General features: G+C 41.0%; 1 protein-coding gene across 2 annotated transcripts; it reads right to left on the bottom strand.

Moving 5' to 3' along the window:
* Positions 1-8540: 8540 nt before the first annotated feature.
* On the bottom strand, positions 8541-18956 carry DNAJB9 (DnaJ heat shock protein family (Hsp40) member B9). 2 transcript variants are annotated; one of them, XM_075428830.1, is made up of 3 exons: positions 18852-18956; positions 14869-15096; positions 8541-12274 (listed from the first exon to the last, which is right to left on the bottom strand). In XM_075428830.1, the coding sequence occupies exons 2-3, from the start codon at positions 15083-15085 to the stop codon at positions 11844-11846; spliced, it is 648 nt and encodes a 215-aa protein (XP_075284945.1). In that variant the 5' UTR covers positions 15086-15096; positions 18852-18956; the 3' UTR covers positions 8541-11843. The 2 variants fall into 2 exon arrangements, with proteins under 2 accessions (XP_075284945.1, XP_075284946.1); XM_075428831.1 differs by lacking the exon at positions 18852-18956 and adding an exon at positions 18747-18790.
* Between the last annotated feature and the right edge of the window lie 25 nt (positions 18957-18981).

Here is an 18981-nt window from a genome sequence, read left to right as displayed (position 1 = left end):
TACTAGGCCATAAGAAATTACCAATATGGGTGAAAAAAAAAGAACAAGACTGAAGTTCTTTCTTCTAATGAAAAGTAACATTTAGTGTGCAGTCAGGATTTGCCCTGAAAAAGTGCTGTACTGAAAGAGAATTAGGAGTGACAGAAGACAGAACTGAAACCTAAATTCATATGCTTGAGGCTTTAAAAAATGACAGAAGTGTATCTGCACAAAGAACATCACATCAAGCTGAGCAGGAGTGCATCTGCAAGACTATACTTGCTAGAAGACGACACACTAACAAGCTGGAAGGTGATCACAAAAAGCAACAGAACGATTAACAAACTTAAATACAGTATGGTATTTAAGACTCTTAAAACATCAGAATGGCTGCACTAGCACAAACCAAAGGTCCTTCAATTCTTGTACTCAGTCTCCAGCAGTTCCAGCAAGTGAGCACCTAGGAAGGTTAGCACAGGGTATGCCCACTTGGCATTTTCCCCTTCTGCTTCCCCCATCTCCAAGTTTCTGCTGAGGGGTTTCCTGAGCTGGAAGAGGTTTACCTGTTTCTTAAATCCCAACAGAAAACTCTTCCAAAATTTGCCCAGTTTCACCTTCAATCTGTCTCATAGTCTTGTCACCTCCCTTTTTTTTTTTTTTTTTTTTTGCAAGTTCTGTATGAAGAACTGCTGATTTTCTTTATTTTTCTGGAATGAACTGATCCTCAGAGCCCAAAAGATGGTGAACAGTCAATCCCTATACACTATCTCCTTACTACTGATGATTCTGTAGGCCTCTGCACATCCCCCTGTAGCCATCTCTTCTCAATGTTGAAGAATGCTAATCTGCTCAGTCAATCCTCATATGGAAGTCCCTCCATCTAATTATCCTTACTGCCATTTTCCACATCCCTTCCAGTTCCAATAGAGTCTTGAAGACAAGAGGATCAGAACTCACCATAGTAGTCAAGGGGTAGGTAAACCATGGATTTATATGGCGACATAACTGTGTGCTCTTTGTTGTTTACTCCTTTCTAAAATCTGTTTTGCTTCACTCATTGCTTCTAAGCACAGAGCTGATGTTTTCCTGGGCTTGCTCCCTATAAATACAAGAACTACAAGATCTTGTTAATGGTAATGGTCAAAGCTAAGCCCTTTATTTTTCATTTTAGCCCACGAACATCACTTTAGTTTCATCTATTCTGAATTCTATTTGCCACTCTATTGTTCAGTCATCCAGGCTTCTCAAAAATTTCTCAAAAACACCCAAAAGAAGTGAAACATCAGAATTACTTGCCATGTAATAAATACAAGACAAATCTGGCCAAATCATTGATGTTCTTAATTTCAGTGTATTATAAAACATACACTTGAGAACGCTGCACAGGGAAAATACCTAACTCAAATATTTTTTCCACAATTGTATGTGCCTCAAACGGCAAATCCTGTTCTTTACTCTTTCAAGATTTTAATATTGGTTTATGTCCACTTTCGCTTCATAGAGCTCTACAGATCAGTTGAGCAAATATGATAGGTTTTGTTCCCTGGGACATCACTATATTCACAGGAAGTTACAGTATTCACTGATATTGCTAATTCACTTATACAAGAAATAACTGTGAAGAGATCACTCTTATAGCTGTTCTTTCACATTTTTAATGCAACAAAATTTTGGAGGCTTCCCCCCCACACATCCCCTTACAACAGTTTTCTATAACAGTTCGAGCAAGAAGAAACATAATCACTACATAAAGGCCAGTATGGCAATGAATTTCTGAAAACAAACAAACAAACAAAAAAAAAAAAAAACAGAAAAAAAACCCCAAAAACAGACTACCACCTTTCCGAGGCAGAATAATCTCACAGTCACCATTTTGGGTACATCTGCTTGCTGTTTTTTTGAGATTTGAAATGGAGTAAAACCTTCAAGCATGTTCATAGGAAAAAAGCCTGTATTTCTAGAATGTGTTAGACAGCTAATATATTTTCTGAACCTAATCTGTGTATTTATTTGTCTTGAAAAGAATTGTATAGCTTACAGAAACGCACTAAAGGATGGCTTGTTGCTTATTTCATAGGGAAGCACTGCTGTGTGGTGTAGCATTTCTGTGGTCCTTAGGCTTCACGGAAGCAAGTAAACAGATTTATGATACTGTTAGAATAGACTGGTTCTCATGAGGTGTGACAACTGTTATTTTATAGGACTCAAGTCAGTGTGAAGTGACAGTCAGCCACCTACTGGAAACGGTACATACAGGCATAAATAACATGTATCCACATGATTCCTGCGGCATGCAAATGCAATAATGTAGCCATATTCCCCCTTGTAAAGGCACTCTGCTTGGCACATCAAGACTGCTTATTGGGCAGCTGCGATGCTCCGTGACAAATTGCCCATTCTCCATGCTTACCCACCCTTTTTCAAATGTACAGTCTTGTTGCATTTGCAGTTTCTTCCCACCCATATCCTTTTGAATACACAGACTGATTGAATTACTGGTCAGCCCACGGATGTGCAAATAACCACCTATGTCTTCTCCACTGAAGATCAACCTACAAAAAAAAATACATTGCTATCAACATAAGACAGTGGTTGTTCCTGATCTACCTTCATCACAACAGAATAAAGATATTTTGATAGAAGCACTGCATATACAAGACATGATTTGTAACACAGCCAAAAAACACTACCTGATGCAGCAGGGTGACTCTGATTTAGGCAGGATCTGATTGAGTAGAGCCAGAATAACCTCATAATAAGGGCACAACATCAGAGGCCAAGAAACCTGGCCCCTCCTCATGACTGTCTCAGACTATTTATGCAGCCACGGCTAACTCAGGTCAGGGCTCAAATGCATGACTGAATTATGAGCATCTAATAAGTTACTGTGTGTCTAAGCAGCAATAACTCACGATAACAACTTGCATTCTCCTAGCCAGTGAAGGACACGTAAGTTGATTCAAATACCTTGGATGTAAGACAGCACTTAGATACAGTTAACAAAACTCAGCTGACAAGGGGAGAACTTCATGAAATGCCATATGTTGCTTTTGTTAGGTGCCCATAAGTTGAAATAAATAATTGTTTTTAAGCAAGGGTAAAGCTAACTGTGGAGATATAAGTGCTCCAGCCACTTCCTTACAGGATCTCTTACAGAATCCTGTTTATTTATCATGCATTAAAAGTTCTGTTTCCCTCAAGACAGAAGGTATCTTATAAGAGGTAACAGATACACAGCTCAAGTTAGTCTACACACTCACCAAGGTGGGGTTTTTTGTTTTGGTTTGGGGGGGGGCTGGGCATTCATTTTTATTTCTAAACTTCAGGATTATCATGCAAAGTGCTGATCAGACGTAAATTCAATCTGCCGAGTCAATGTTTTTTTCAAAAACATTTGTAGGTTAAATTTACATCAGCAGATTTTATGGAATATATCATCTGCCAGCACCTGTCTAGCTTTATGCAAGACTGGGTATCATTTATCCTCCCACAGACTGAGTAAGAGCAGAAAACCAGTACAAAACCCCACGCTGTGCACTTGGCTAACTCCACAGGATATGGGGAAAGACGGGCAGGAGGCAATCAGGTTGCACTGAAATGGTTTGTACCGTTTCACAAAACGTCACTGGGTTGCAAAACACATTTCGTATGCACAGACTAAAATGAATTGATAGGGACCTGCAAAGCAAATAGAAACAAAATAACTATAGCCACTGCCAGAGGGGAAAAGTAGAAGGGCTGGAGTAGAGTAGCGCCCAAGACACCAAAAGGAGAAAAATAAAATGGGGGGTCTGGGGCGCATGCAAGAAGTGGAGGAGAGAATGTGTGTTTCTTGATTTTAATAACATTTCTACCAACAATCCAGGAGCTCTACGTTCAGCTCCTAGCAGAAGCAAGCCGTATGTGTGCCCCATCTGCACGAGCAGTTATTTCATTTATTTGTGCACCAGTGATAACATCTGCACACTGATCCCAGCAACACATCCAGCACTCCCTCTGCCCTGCCTCCCCACCTGCCTCCAAGTCTGAGCTGCCCAGAGGTAGCAGAACCACCAACCAGAGTATGGGCTAGCTGCCCAACAGACCAAAGACCCGTATTATTTTAAAACGCCTTTCACTTCGTCAATTTACATACTAAAGCAGAAAGATTGAAACCAAGTCATTGTTTGGATTCGTTAAGGAATTTGGGCAGAGGAGAGAGCATCTTCTTCCTCAGCTGGAGCTCTGCATGCTTAGCCTCACCATCGTGGCATTTCAATGGGTTCCCCTAGTTCAGCCAGGTGGTCTCTGGAAAACACTGCCCCAGGACAGGCATTTCAGCTCCACTTTGTAATTTGAGTTCTCTCAAGTGCCCATTGTTGCACAGCAGGAGAGAAAGGTGTGTTACGCCTGCCCTGAGGTCATAATACACAACGTTTCATTAGATCACTACCCAAAATCCTGCATATTCAAGGCTAAAAATCTTGCAAGTGCCAGGTGCTAAAGTGAAATGGATTAAAGTCAAGTGGGACCCCCTCAGACAAGGCTCACTTCTTCTTTGCCTTTTCCATTTAGGACATTCACTTCTGTGCCAGTGGGAGATGAAGAACAGATGATGGCAATATCATGAACAAGTAACCACCTAAAATGTATTCTCTCTCTTCCTCATGTCTAGATAAAATTCTAGTAACAAGTGGTGCCTAATGAGAGGGTTCAATGGGAAACTGGAAACTACAGTTTCAGAAGACAGCAACACAGGCATAGCCCCAGGGTCAGCTGACGTGGGCTACTCAGTATTCTGCACTTCTGGAGCAGGTTGACCTCACCCAGCCTGAACAGCAGATGTTCTGCACTCTGAAACAATACCCTACCCTCCACACCCCAGGTCGGGTTGAGGACACCATCCTCCAGCTCATCTATATTCCGCAGCACACCTGTAACATCCCTGAAGTCACCCCAGGACTCACATTTCCGTACACTGTCTGCCCCACAGTTCGTATTATTAAAACCATGCTCCATTTTGCATTGCAGGAGATTCACGTTTTGGAAGATGAGCTACACTGTTGTCCTGTAATCCAGATACAGGCTCATGCCCGGTGCGCTGGAGCCAGCGAGCACATAGAGTCGAAACTCACTTTCTAACCTTTAACGGACTTCTGTAGAGAAAGGGGTGCAAGGCAATAATGCGCAAAAACTAGCACACGTCTTTGGAGAAGTTGCAGGCTTTCACACAGGCTACAACAAAGAAGAAGTTGCACACTACTTGCTCATTGGTCAACTTTTAGTTACATAACAAGGGTACTCCTGTGCATGTTCTGATTAGCGATTAGTTCATTATACAAAGGTGGTCCTACACCAGCATGTAAGGTCTCCTCCCAGGGGTGTGATTTCTACCATGCTAACTAGCCTTAGGTTACCTCCAGGCAACCTTATCTCCTTCTCCCCCATCCCCCGGCCATCTCCAATGACATTAGCTCATTCCTGTGTTATCCTGATGTAATTTTCCCACACTGAGGAACACACCACCACCAGTGCTTATGTCACCTGGTTCTTCCACAATCCCTGGTCTTTGGAGATAGGCCAGTTCCTCACCACCACACACTCCCTAGTTGGGCAACCCAAAGAGGGCCACAGGAATACTTGGTCTAGGTCCTGACCGGCAATTGAAATAGAAACACTTATTTTCATCCTGACTACTTCCTGGAGAAGAGCCAGGGTAGAAATTGCCATCCTCATGCAGCGAGGGGTGCTGTGAGGCATACGGAGCTGGACAAACCAACTGTAACACCAGAGCAATCATTGCAAACATTATTTTCTCCAGTTCCTCCACAACCAGCCCGTAACTGTCTCTGCATCTGCTTCTGGCTTCCAGGTGTATGTTAGCCACAATTCTTGAGCTTAGGACTTGGTACATTACAGGCCCAATGTGCTCATGAAATGAGCTATTGATAGAGGTCCTCTGTACCTTAACTCAGACCAGACAGCAGTGGTTTACTGGTTTCCTCATTCCCCCCTCTCCTCCCTGGTTTCCTTGTCAAAGTACTCCATGCAATTAAAAAAACCAAACAAAAACACAAAACACAGGAAGATGATCCACTTCCCTAAACATTCCTCAGCTTAGTCTCACTTGCATCTGCAAGTCAAAAGAGCCCGGGGCAGGATTTGCAGAGCCCAACCATCAGATCCCTGCAAGAGGAACACCCCATGCACCTCCACTGGAGTAGACAGCTCCGAGGCCAGGCTTGCCCTCCCACAGCCGCTAAGATGACTGCCAGCACCCCTTCCGAGCTGCCTGTGGCTGGAGGATGAGTGTCAGGCTAAGCAAAGATGGATCAGGCACCTCCATCTTTCTCTTCATGGATACCTTTGAGAAGCGCGTTCATTTTTACCAGCCTAGAGAAACACGCAGCTTGGACTCCCAACAGACCTGCAACACAAGTCAAAATAAATAAATAAAAACCCCAGCCCTCCCCCAAAACAGCTAGTGAATATGTGTAAGTTGATACCAGATGTACATTCATTCCTTGGTGGACTGTCCCAGAAGAACTGCTTGGAAAAGATGGTCCACCACCTCCAGAGTCGTGGTTTAACCCAGCAGCCAGCAATGAGGACCCCACAGCTGCTCGCTCACCCTTACCCTTCCCCTCCAGGGGGATGGGGAGGAGAAACGGACAGAAGGGAAAACTCGTGGGTTGCAATAAAGACAGTTTAACAAGACTAAAAGGAAATACTAATACTAATAATGATAATAATGAATATGCAAAACAAACTATATACAATACAATTTTCTCACCACCTGATCAACAATTCAGTGTCAGTCCCCAAGCAGCAATCACAGAACCTGGAATTTGCAAATTTTGCAAAATTCCTGAAAAAGACCAAACTCCCAGAAAAGCTCGAACTCCTGGAAAAGAGGAGATTTGAACTCACGGAAAAGAGGAAGAAAGATTCCTGCTCCCTGGCCAACCCCCATTCATAACCTGAGCGTGCTGTCTATGGTATGGAATCTTTCCACTGGCCAGCTTGGGCTGGCTGCCTGGCTGCACCCCCTCCCAGCTCCTACACACCTGCTCGTTAGCTGAATACGAGAAACCAGAGAAAGTCCTTGAATTCTTAGCAGCAACTAAAAACATCAGTGTTATCAAGATCCTTCTCACACTAAATCTAAAACACAGCAGCTACTGGGAAGAAAATTAACTCCATCCCAGACAAAACCAGGACATCCAGTTAGTGTCTCAAAGTCTTGGTAGAACACTGCAGCCAACCCCAATGACCTGAGCTCATCCACAGCAACTCTGGATGCAACTCCAACCACAGCAGGAACAACACAAGCAGTAACGGTCATTTCAGTGTTACCATAGTTCTTGAAATAAATGCTCTTAAATCAAACACCACTGCTTAAGAGGTAACATGCCCCATATAAAAAGTTGGTTTCCTCTGTGCCTAAGCTTTGGAATACACTGCTTCAAAGCAGGTTTGTTTGGGTTTTTTGGTTTGGTTTTTTTGTTTGTTTGTTTTTTCTTTCTTTTTTAAACAAACTGCAATCAAGGATGAGTTACAGCCTTAACCTAGAAGTGATTCAGCCTTATGCTAGGAGTAACTGACAGTCAGTTGATATCACAACTGCCAAGTGGCATCTGCAAAGCTGGTCTCTGTCCAGTCCCCACAGAAACAGGTGCCCGCACTACACAAGTCACCAGCACGGCTGCATGAATCGCTGCCGGAGCGCAGACCTGTCAGGCTCAGCCACGTCAGCCACCAGAGCCAAATGAACGGCATTTTATTCTGAAATGAGCCCCATACATGGCACAGTCAAGCGACTTTACAAAAGGCTTTTGTTTCATGACCAACAGACACTCCTGATGGGAGTTTCCCATTTACAAATCACTAAAAAAAAGCAACACCCCTCAGCACAAAAACGTAACACAGATTGTCCATTGTCTCCAACACATTTAGTCCTCAATATTTGGCTCTGCACTGTTAAGATGGCAGATTTGCTTAGGTTCCAGGCAAGATGGTTCTAATGAGAAATGGCCCAATGAGACATACCAAATCCCAAAACTTCCACCCTCCACCTTCTAAGGATTAGGCCCCAAAAACCAAGAACTTGCAAGCACAGTCAGAGTCAACTTTTGAGTCAGCACAACAGAATCCTAACCTTGGCTTCAGAACCTGCACTTTTCAGTGGCAATCCAGGCCGATGAGTGCCGGTCATGCTGCTCGCCCACAACTCCGCAGTGTGCTCACAGCAGAGGCAGCAGGCAGAGACAGAACACTTCAAGGTGGAGGACTTTTGCTTCTCAGAAAAAGGCCCCTTGGCACAGGCTTTTTTGTCTACCTGGTTTACAGGCATAGTGCCTAACTCCAAACCGTTCTCAACATCTCTGAAAAACCGACCAGGTAAAGTTAAGTCCATTTTTTTCAGCCCTGTTCCCTTCTCCCCGCCAAGCCCATCATTCCATTCAAGGAAAATGTAGTGGTCCAAATGTTCCATAAAACACAAGTTCCTCACAACCCACTTGAATGCAGCTTCCATCTACATCTTGAAGGACAGAAAAAAAGAGACAGACTTCACACACAAACAATTTTCACACGTTTAATGTAATGGCACCCTAATTAAGTTTACAGTACTTTCATCTCTGCTAGATACTGTGTTTCAAAAGTGTAATGGGAAAAACAAATAAGAAAAAAACCCACTATTTTTTGGTAAAGTTTTAGAAGCTCAACCATCTGGAGTTACATATGCATAAATGCCTTTCAAAAAATCGTTAACAATTGTATTTTTCACCCTCACACAATAAAAAAAGAGGTTTTACTAGGTCTTTTCAAAATATATGAAGATCAAAGATGGCACTTAAGAAACTCCTGAAGTCAGAGGTGTCATAAGGTTATATCAGGACTTCCGCTGGAGAGCCTGCCATGAAGCAAACACTATAAATAGGAAAAGAATGTGCAAGAGCTCTGAATAAGTGAGTAGCACAAAATGTTTTGCGGGCCTGTGTTCTGACAGCCATGGAACTGAAGGCTGCTGGCTGAGGAAAACCTGCCTGAATTTCTTCAGCTAAAGTCTATCATAAGCATACCCATCATAGAAAGTCACATGGATAGCAATACACCAGCCTCGGCGAGTGGGCAAGCTCTCCTTTGGATCAACACCCAAAACAAGCAGAAAGGTCACTTTGAGAAGCCATAGGAATAATAGGAAGTATTTGTTTGACAAGTAATTAACTAATATGGAAGCAGATAAAAATAGACTAGGCAGAAGTCTTTTTAAGGTTCTATCAGCTAGAAAACTAGTAACCGTATCATTTTATTATCATACTTTGATAATACTTCATACTTTGACTTTAAAGAGTTGAGGAAAACAAATACACTTTGTACGAATAAAGTCTGGAGCATCCTTAAAGAGGGGAAGCTAACCTAGAAGCAGCCAAGGACCTTTGATTTTCTCTTAAAAACTTATCCTGAAAGAAGGTGAACTCATACAGTCACTTAAACCAGACAAATTTTGTGCGTGGCTGTGTTTACTACAACTTACAGTGCTCATTTTATCTTCTGTTCCTCTAATTCAGGATTACAGAATGGACTCAAAGTTCATAACCGGAGAAAACTACCTTCGGAGAAGTCAACGGTTTGGTTGCAGTAGGAACTTTAAATATTCCTTCTCCCACACCTAGGAACTGCTCATTCTGCCGTTTCCAAATTTTTGTTTATTTAAATTAAGAAAATATTCACTAGACTAAGAAAGGCATTAACATTTTAACTTTGCATCCTGCTTCTAGAGCTGCCTCCCACCTCTAAGTTCCAGCAGTCATCATCCCTAAAGGACATTCATTAATACTATCTTGTATTTAATACTAAAGGCTACATCCTTCCAAAATCTTATCAGTGTGAGTAATTCTCCTCAAATGCATACAGAAATGCCCTCTAAAAAAACTTGACATTTGTGAAAGAAAGCAATGCAGAACTTCAAGTTAATAATTTGTTCACTTGGATGCCCACATGATATGAATCAGGCAGATTTGATTCATGCACAGGACTGATGAAGTATTATAAAGAAAAAAATGGGGAAATCTACATAAATTAAAACTTTTGGTTGACTAATATATTAATTATACAGAAGAAACTAAAGATCTCTAGTTACACAGAAAAAGGGTGGAAATAACACAAACACACTCACTCCAGCACTTATCCTATTAAAAGAATATTGCACATTCCGATAATGTTGCACAAATTACTGGCTTTTTATAAAGACCATATATGAGGTATTAGTCTATTAATAAATAAAGAGCAACATGAAAAAGGAAAAGCACTTAATATAATACAACAATCCATTCCAAGTATTTAGTGAATGAAAAAAAAAAAGCAACAATACGTACCCTTGAGGGGAAGGTTAAAGTTACTCAGCAAATAGGCAGCTTTCAATATCCATCTGAGAAGCAAAGGGTTCAATCTCAAGAAAGATTTCAAGAACTCAAAGCCTATTTAGAACACTGCTGTTTAAAATGCTCGTTTTGCTCATGCAATCAATCTGAAAGGTAAATTCTTATCTCACAATTCTCAAGGGACAGCATATGTGGGTGACAGCAATCTTCTTAAGGGGAACAAATTCAATACACTAAACCTGTATTACTAGTTAAGAAAAAACAGAACTTATGGATTGACATCAGTTAAAATATTCAGGGTTGGTGTTTGGTTTTTTTTTCTTTTTTTTTAGTTTGAAGTAGTTTAGACTGGTTATGGATTTCCATGGTGCTGAAATTAATACTCATTAGTACTGTCTTTATTAGCACATTCCAGTACCAGAAGGCATTAGATGAATGCAACAATTGTAATTTTCAGTATCACACTGTGTTTAAGAATTTACCTTTCAAATCACAGCGCTGAAAAACTCCTGATGACAAGTAATAAATCTGTCAATCTAAACAAAACGTATTTTTTAATTAGACCCTTCCAGAAACACTAGGAATCTGTAGGCAAGCTTATTTTGTTCACAAGAGCACAGAGGAGTATTTAAGTTCAATAAACCGAGTTACGGAAACCACACTGCACACGTGATAATATAACAAGCGTGAAACAAGAGTGTTTTCGGTATGCTCTTCCAAACCTTGTTAGAGAGATACTTGTATTTTGGAAGAAAAAAAAGACCTTGTGTGCACCCAAACTTACATACATGAACAGCCCTTAAATAAGTCAAGGGTTATTCAAATCCTAAAATATTTTCAGAGCAATGAAAGGCTGTTTGGAAATAAAATTAATTCCTACATCACTCTCCTAGGTGAGGCACAATCTTAACATGCTCCCTCTTGTTATTTTCCAGCTTGAAAAAGTATTTTATTATTAACACATTCACAATGCTGGACAGAGTGACAAAGACCAGGTAAGTTGTATATCTGCTGTTATTTTGTGTAAATTATCTCATTTGCACAATAAGTCCCTGTCAGGTAAAAACTGCAAGTGAAAACTTGGAAAGATGTGATTAAAAAAAAGCAGCACTTCAAAATTAAAGTATCTTCTCTGCTGCAATTCATGCACCAGTAACTCAAACAGTCCTAATGAAAAAATTATATTACATTTCTGAAATGAAAAATATAGATCTTGTGTTGAAGTTCAAATATAAGGAAAGTGTTTACTAAACTGAAATACATACAATTTTTTCTATCACTTCAAATTATTTTTTCCCACTCTAAGCAGTTACCAAGACATTTACTTCCCAAATGTGTGTTGTTTCTATTCTGAAGATTAGTTTCATTTACTATTTCTTTATAGCAGTTAAGTGTTTTTAGAACAAACAGTTCAAATAATTTTTTCCATGTTAGCACAAAACCAAGAAGGATTACGAAGATGTTGAAAAAAGAAGAAAAGAGATTAAAAGAAAGGAAACATTATTGTCCAGAACAGTCTGTATACGTGGTAACCATGTTTCCTCGTCTCTGAGTGACAGTCCTACAGTGCTTGCTGGATCCATGAAACCTGGAATCCGTTCGCACTGCATGTCGGTGTGCATTTTCAAAGTCACTAAACGAAAACATTTTTTCCATATTTTCAAACACGTCATCAAACAGTCCACCTCCAAAGGAGAACTCTTGGAAAGAACGTCTTTGCCGATTGTGAGCTTCCCGATGACTTCGGAAGTGATTTTCAAAGTGCTTTTTTGACCGTGAGTTTTGACTAAAGAGATCAAAGTCTTTGAACAGATCATCAAAGTTGAAATTAAATGACTGATGGAATGGGTTTCCATTATTTCCCTGTCCTCCATGACGGCCAAGCTGATCATAGTCTCTTCGTTTATTCTCATCCGATAATGTTTCATATGCTATTTCCATTTAAAAAAAAAGTTTTAAAAGTTTATTTACATTCTCATTGGAAAAAAAAAAACAAACTATACACAAATACAAAGAACAGCTTCCTTCCACTCCCTCAATAGGACAAATTTCAAGCCAGACTCATTCAACACACACTCCTGATCAAGCTCAACATTTGTTCAGCTTCCTCCAAACCAAAATAAGCTGTTTCAAAATAAATATTTATTTCTAATAATATATATAGCTATACTATTAGGACAAACTATACCCTCAAAATTTTAAATTCACATAATACAATATAGTTTAACTAGCAATAAAGATTAGTGTTTATATTTGAAAGGAAGTAAGAATTTATATTGGACAGACGGGATCCATGGGCCAAGCCCAACTGTATGAGGTTCAACAAGGCCAAATGCTGGGTCCTGCACTTGGGTCACAACAACCCCACGCAACGCTACAGGCTTGGGGAGGAGTGGCTGGAAAGCTGCCTGGCAGAAAAGGACCTTGGGGTGTTGGTCGACAGGCAGCTGAACATGAGCCAGAAGTGTGCCCAGGTGGCCAAGGCGGCCAACAGCATCCTGGCTTGTATCAGGAACAGTGTGGCCACCAGGAGTAGGGAGGTGATCGTGCCCCTGTACTCGGCACTGGTGAGGCCGCACCTCGAGTACTGTGTTGAGTTTTAGGCACCTCACTACAAGAATGACACTGAGTTGCTGGAGTGTGTCCAGAGAGGGCAACAAAGGTGGTGAAGGGTCTGGAGAACAAGTCTTATGAGAAGCAGCTGAGGGAACTGGGATTGTTTATTCTGGAGAAGAGGAGGCTGAGGGCAGACCTTATTGCTCTCTACAACTACCTGAAAGGGGGTTGTAGTGAGGTGGGTATTGGTCTCATCTCCCAAGTAACTAGCAACAGGATGAGAGGCAAAGACCTCAAGTTGCATCAGGGGAGGTTTAGATTGGATATTAAGAAAAATTTATTTACTGAAAGAGTGGTCAAGCATTGGAATAGGCTGCCCAGGGAAGTGGTGGAGTCACCATTCCTGGAGGTGTTCAAAAAACGTGAAGATGTGGCACTTCAGCACATGGTTTAGCAGGCATGGTGGTGTTGGGCTGACGGTTGAACCTGATGATCTTAGAGGTCTTTTCCAACCTTAATGATTCTATGATTCTAAAGAAAATAGCAGTGACGTGGCAATCAGAAAGACTGAAGGAGAGAAGATAAGAGCTCTACCTAACAAAATGAATTGCCTACTGCATTCCTATCACAGAAACACAGTCCAATGTCTGCAAAGCTACCTGCTATCCAGCCAGCAAGTTCTAGCTATGCTGCAGTTACAACATAAACATCAAGGAGATAAAATCAAGCGAGTTTCCCTTATGTCCAAATTCTCAATTTTTCAGAAGTTTAACAATAAACCTAGATTTTGTGATTGGATATACCTGAAATGGAAATTAGAATTTCATCCAATCTTTGGTCCTGAACTACAGGTACTGGTGTTCCAAGGCAGAAACTCTGACAGACAATATACCCATTCTGATTACATTAAGTATTTTAAACACTTCCATTTTCTTACCTGTTAAAGGCTTGCAACTATTTTATATACTTCAACACTTATTTGAGAGTTCCCAATTCCTCCTGTAATAGGTGCTAACAAATCCAGGATCTAACAAGAGTGTCCCTCCCTTTTCCTTATATTAATAACTACATTTCTTTCAGAAGAACCCTTCTGCAGACAAGAAGGTAAAACCCAGAAATCTCTTATTAGCTTAGTTAGGAAAACTACACAAATAGATTGCTATTATAATCAAGTCTATGGGGAGCAGAAGTGGGAACACCCTATTTTTCAGCAAGTCTTTTTCTGTTCTCGACTATTCACTTCCACGGTTATATTTTATCACACAACAGTTATGAATGGTGTCTTCCCAGGATCACAGAAGAATTCAGGTTTGAAGTGACCTCAGACAGCCTCTACTCCAAACTCCTGCTCAAAGTAGGGTAGTCATGAAACAGACTAGGTTAACTCAGGGCTTTCTACACTCATTCCTGAAAAATCTCTAAGGTTGGGGACTGCACAACCTCTTTAAGGAACCTGTTCCAACACTGGCCTATCCTCAAAGTGAAAAACTTTATCCTTATAACCACTCTGGACCTCTTGCACCTGTTGACTCTTGTACTCCCACCATGAACCACTAAAGCATCTTACTGTGGTTTTTTGATCATCTCCCCATAGTTACTGGAAGGTGCTGTCAGGTCCCCCTAAAGCCTTAGTAATCCTGAGCTAGACCTTACCAGACAGATCAAAAGATAAGAATTAACCTCCTAGGGCTAAAGTCGTCCTACTGCCAAATATTTTTTGTGACAAGAGGCATGAACCAAAAAGCCTAATAAGCAGGAATGCACAAACTGTGTCGAAGACCTGCCTATGTGCAAGGACACAGAAACAAGTCACATATTGGTATTGGACATTTGACAGCACAGAAGTAGAATTAAGAAAAAAAAAAATTATCTCTTACTCAGTAAAAACAGAGTATACTTATATTACTACATTTTCTCACAGATATAAGCCATGTATCAAATTATTAAGACTAAGGTTAGCATATATTACCTTCAGCAATTTCTCTAAATTTTGCTTCTGCACCAGGACTCTTATTTTTGTCTGGGTGGTATTTCATAGCCAGCTTGTGAAATGCCTTCTTGATCTGGCGGTCTGATGCATTTTTTGGAACTCCTAAAATATCATAATAGCTCTCTGTAGCCAGTATTAATTCAGTTATCATCAAAATGCAGAGAGCAAATGTGAAGACAGATTGCGTAGTGGCCATTTCTCTGGTTCCTGGAGAAAAGGAAATATACTTCAAGTTATTTCACGTTACACAACAACTTACAGTTTTACCTTTAAGCTGGAAGAGGAAGACCTGTATGTTTCAGGAGTCGCTCAGTGACAGACATGTAAGCACATTGTTTCACAAGTGTCAAACTCCATTCCCCTAGATTCATAATCACAGAATACGTAAATGAAAATACTGAAAATTCACATTTCACATGCAGCACAAGCATGCTTCAGTGTTCATCTTTGGTTTACAGCTATCCTCAACTGTATGTTCTCCCACAGAGCTGTTCAAGTAAATATAAAACACCTTTCACTGTATCAAACAGTTCATGCTGGCATATGTGAACTAGCTTTAAACTAATCCTTAAGTTCTAGGACCATAAACACAGCAGTTCTAAATTGACTGCAGGTTGCAAAAACCCACTCAATACTGGAAGACCAATTCACTGATTAGCTTGTGCAACAATAAGCCTGAAAACACATCTGTACTAGAGATCGACTGTCAGGTGCAGGAAGACGGCTTCAGAAGGTCATTTTACTGTCCTAAGGTGAACATGATAAAGAGTGAAACACTCACTTGGAGTACAGAGTTCAGTCAAGTCGAGCACATTTTTCTTTACAATGGGCTGAGCTTAGCTTATTTTCACATTAGATTGTACTATAAATAAAAACACCTACTATGTTGTTGATATGAAAGAATTCATCTGATCAATACCATTGCATATACAGGTTTACAAATGAAACTCTCCATGTCTGAACTCAAAAAAGAAGTCTTCTATAGAAGACAAGCGGCTTCAATAATAATTAGAAGTAACAGTTTTTGTCAGCAACTTATTTGTCAAAAAGTTACATTTTGAAACAAACTGATACTAGAACACAGGGGAAAAGCTGTGGCATACATAATTCATATGAAAAACCAGTTCCACGTAGCCACACGATCATTCATGATTTTTATGAAGGACAGGGTGAGCTCTTCCTACCAGAACAGATCAAACTTTTTTCCAAGGCCTGTGCATATCCTATTTAAAACACAGAGTATAGAAATGTGAATGTTCAAAGACAGAATGCTGGCTATATCCGAACCAGCAGGGTGTATGACCAGGCCCTGAACATGCCAGAAGTAACAAGTCCTCCTCACTGGATCACACTGATTTGAGTGTACCATAAGTAAAACAAAGAGATGAATGGTATCACTTTCCTGAAAGTTGAATAAAATAACCTTAAAGTCCAAGTACCATTAAAGTCAGAATACTTATAGACACTATGTGGCCCAAACATTTGTCATGCAGAGTTCAAAACCTTTGAATACCAGGTATAAAAAACATTAAACCTTTAAATAAAAAGTCCATACCCTCTAAAGAAAAGTAAGACCCAAGTACCAAAAATGGAAAAAAAAAAACATTTCTAATAGGTAACTCAGGAGGCTAAAATGAATCTTGTGAGGCAAGAGTAGAAAGCTCGTAAGATGAATGTACCCACGCCCTCTTAAGCATTTATACAGCTAGCAGCCTGCATGGTATCAAGTGTTAAGAAGCAGCAGTTGAAACAAAGTGTATTTTGATCAGTGTACTTAGTTACCAAACGGACAGTTCTTACCCTTTTCTTCCTGCATGGTACCAGACATATTTTTAGTACAAGCGTTTCCAAGGCGTTTCCACATATTTTCTCTCACCAGTTCACTAACCTGAAACTTTGCCAGTTGGACACTAAGATCTACACACATGTACGTTCTTCCACACTTTTGGAGCTTTCTTCCTGTTTGTGCTTTACAGATACAGATTTACGTCTTCATCTCACACATGAGATTGTTTTTATTTTACTTCATTTCCCCATACCTGCATCATGCTTGTATAATCACCTGCTGCATTCTCTTACAGCTACTCAGTCTGCTTCTACTATTAAACACTGAAAAGAGCTAAAGAGAGCAGTTTACGTGCTTCATTAAGAGCCAAACCCTCTTTTATAACTCCCAAGCTCATTAGAGCGCAAGAACAAGCTATTCCTTTAAAGTTTTCTGCTCTGCCTAACCTTCTCAACTCGTATTACTCTTGATAATGAATTACACCCAAGTTATCCTTTTTCTACAGTTTTATGTTAGGATTTCTGTAATGCAGTTCTGTGCTACACTGCCCCTAGTTTTATCTAGATTTCTAAAGCATATTTAAGAAAAAAAAATCAGTACTTCAGTTTCACGATTTTTTTAAAACAATGTAGACAATTTAGTGACACCCTTGAACCTGAATGAAATGCAACTAAAAGAATAAAATATAATGTAAATGAAAAGCAAATACAAATGAAACTACACTATAAGCAGCATTTAACACTTATAAGGTTATTACAAAGACATTGTAAGTCTGTTTAGACACTATCATCAATTACTGAATTTACTTTTTAGAAAATAACCTGTTTTACATGCTGTGAGCATCTTAGCATTGCTACTGTTAACTAGCATGTTAAATGCCTGACCTCTGCCCTGCCATCCCTATTTCACAATCCCTTTCAAAACGTACTTTCTTTTAAGCACTTATTTTCTTTATGTCTCTTTTGTTTTGCCAATCGAAAATGGACAGATAAATTTCACTTTCCAGGCCGTGCACATTAGTTACAACACATTCCAGAATTCGTTAAGTTCTATATACTTCTTGATATTAAGGTCATGTCACAAAACAGTCCCCCCTACTAATTACGAAGAACAATATTTTATTTGGGTAGACCTACCAATAAAGTTAGAGATTTTATTAACACAGATTAATTATTTAACTCTGTTGCATAAGTAGTTACAGATCTCAACTACTATCCTGCTTACTGTCTAATGTTTATCAAAAGTTATATAGAGGTGATAACAATCGATTCTCTATCAGTTTATCAACGTTTATATATAGCTGCACTATGAAGTGATGTTTAAGGATGATGTACCTGGAATAAAATGTCACATATAGAAAATACAGAGCTACTTCCACCTTGCAATGCACATGCCCTATTCCCTCCTTCTTTGAAAGCAATTAGCAAAGATCTTAGTTAAATGCTTATATTCACAAAGCCTCATACACTCAGGAAAATCCACAGCATTGCTACTGCTCTGATTACATGAACTGTGCTGCACTGTCCAATGGAGTTCTGATGTCATATAACTTTGCAAACGATTCATTAGTGGTAAGAAAGTTACCAAAGTTTTCCACTGGTTTTCATACCACGACTAACCCGATGAGTAAGCAAGGCTCCTAGTCCACAGCCAGCTACAGGAAAGTCTGCCCAACTCTGGGGGCTTGTCGTTTTTTTGGCCTCTCCTATACTGACCGGAAAGCAAATCCAGGAGAAGGCTCCTGAGTGTTGCTCTGGATAAGAGGGAAACGGGACAGCACCACCCTTCCTAGCCAGGCCCCTCAGGAACCTCGCTACAGCCGTACCACGAGGCGAGGCCGAGACATACCTCAGCAGATGATACCAGCGACACTAAGCGACGCTGTCCCACCTCCCGGTCAGCCAGGCTTCGAAAAGACCACAGCAGATAGGCCTAGCGAGCAGTGGGAGCCCGGAGAGGCCGAAAGTGCAAGTACATCCACCGGACCGAACCCCAGTGTTCCACCTCCCCCACACGGTCCCCGTCCCGCCTTCCCCAGCCTCCCCCCAACCTCTCCGGCCCCTCCAGCTACCTCAGCGCCCCTCCGCCTTGCCCAAGCCCCTCCACAGCGGCCCAGCCCCTTCGCTGCCGTCCCTCTCCCCGCCGGGGGACGGCCCACTCCCGCCGCGCCCCTCACCTCAGCCCTCGCTCGCCGCCGCCGCCGCCAGCACCGAGGCCGCTGCCCCTCAGCGCCCCGCGCGCCGCTCCCGACCAACAGCCGCCCGCGCTCGCGCAGACCTTCCCCCCGCGCACCGACCGCGATTCCT

The sequence above is a fragment of the Opisthocomus hoazin genome, chromosome 8, assembly GCF_030867145.1.
Source record: "Opisthocomus hoazin isolate bOpiHoa1 chromosome 8, bOpiHoa1.hap1, whole genome shotgun sequence".
NCBI classification, from domain to species: Eukaryota; Metazoa; Chordata; class Aves; order Opisthocomiformes; family Opisthocomidae; genus Opisthocomus; species Opisthocomus hoazin.
This window is presented reverse-complemented; position numbering and strand designations above follow the sequence as displayed.

Excerpts from the sequence above, each read along its gene's own strand:
- DNAJB9 (XM_075428830.1), bottom strand. The coding sequence starts at position 15,085 with ATGGCCACTACGCAATCTGTCTTCACATTTGCTCTCTGCATTTTGATG. Across the intron at positions 12,275-14,868 it reads ATTTAGAGAAATTGCTGAAG|CATATGAAACATTATCGGAT; the intron begins GTAATATATGCT and ends AAATGGAAATAG.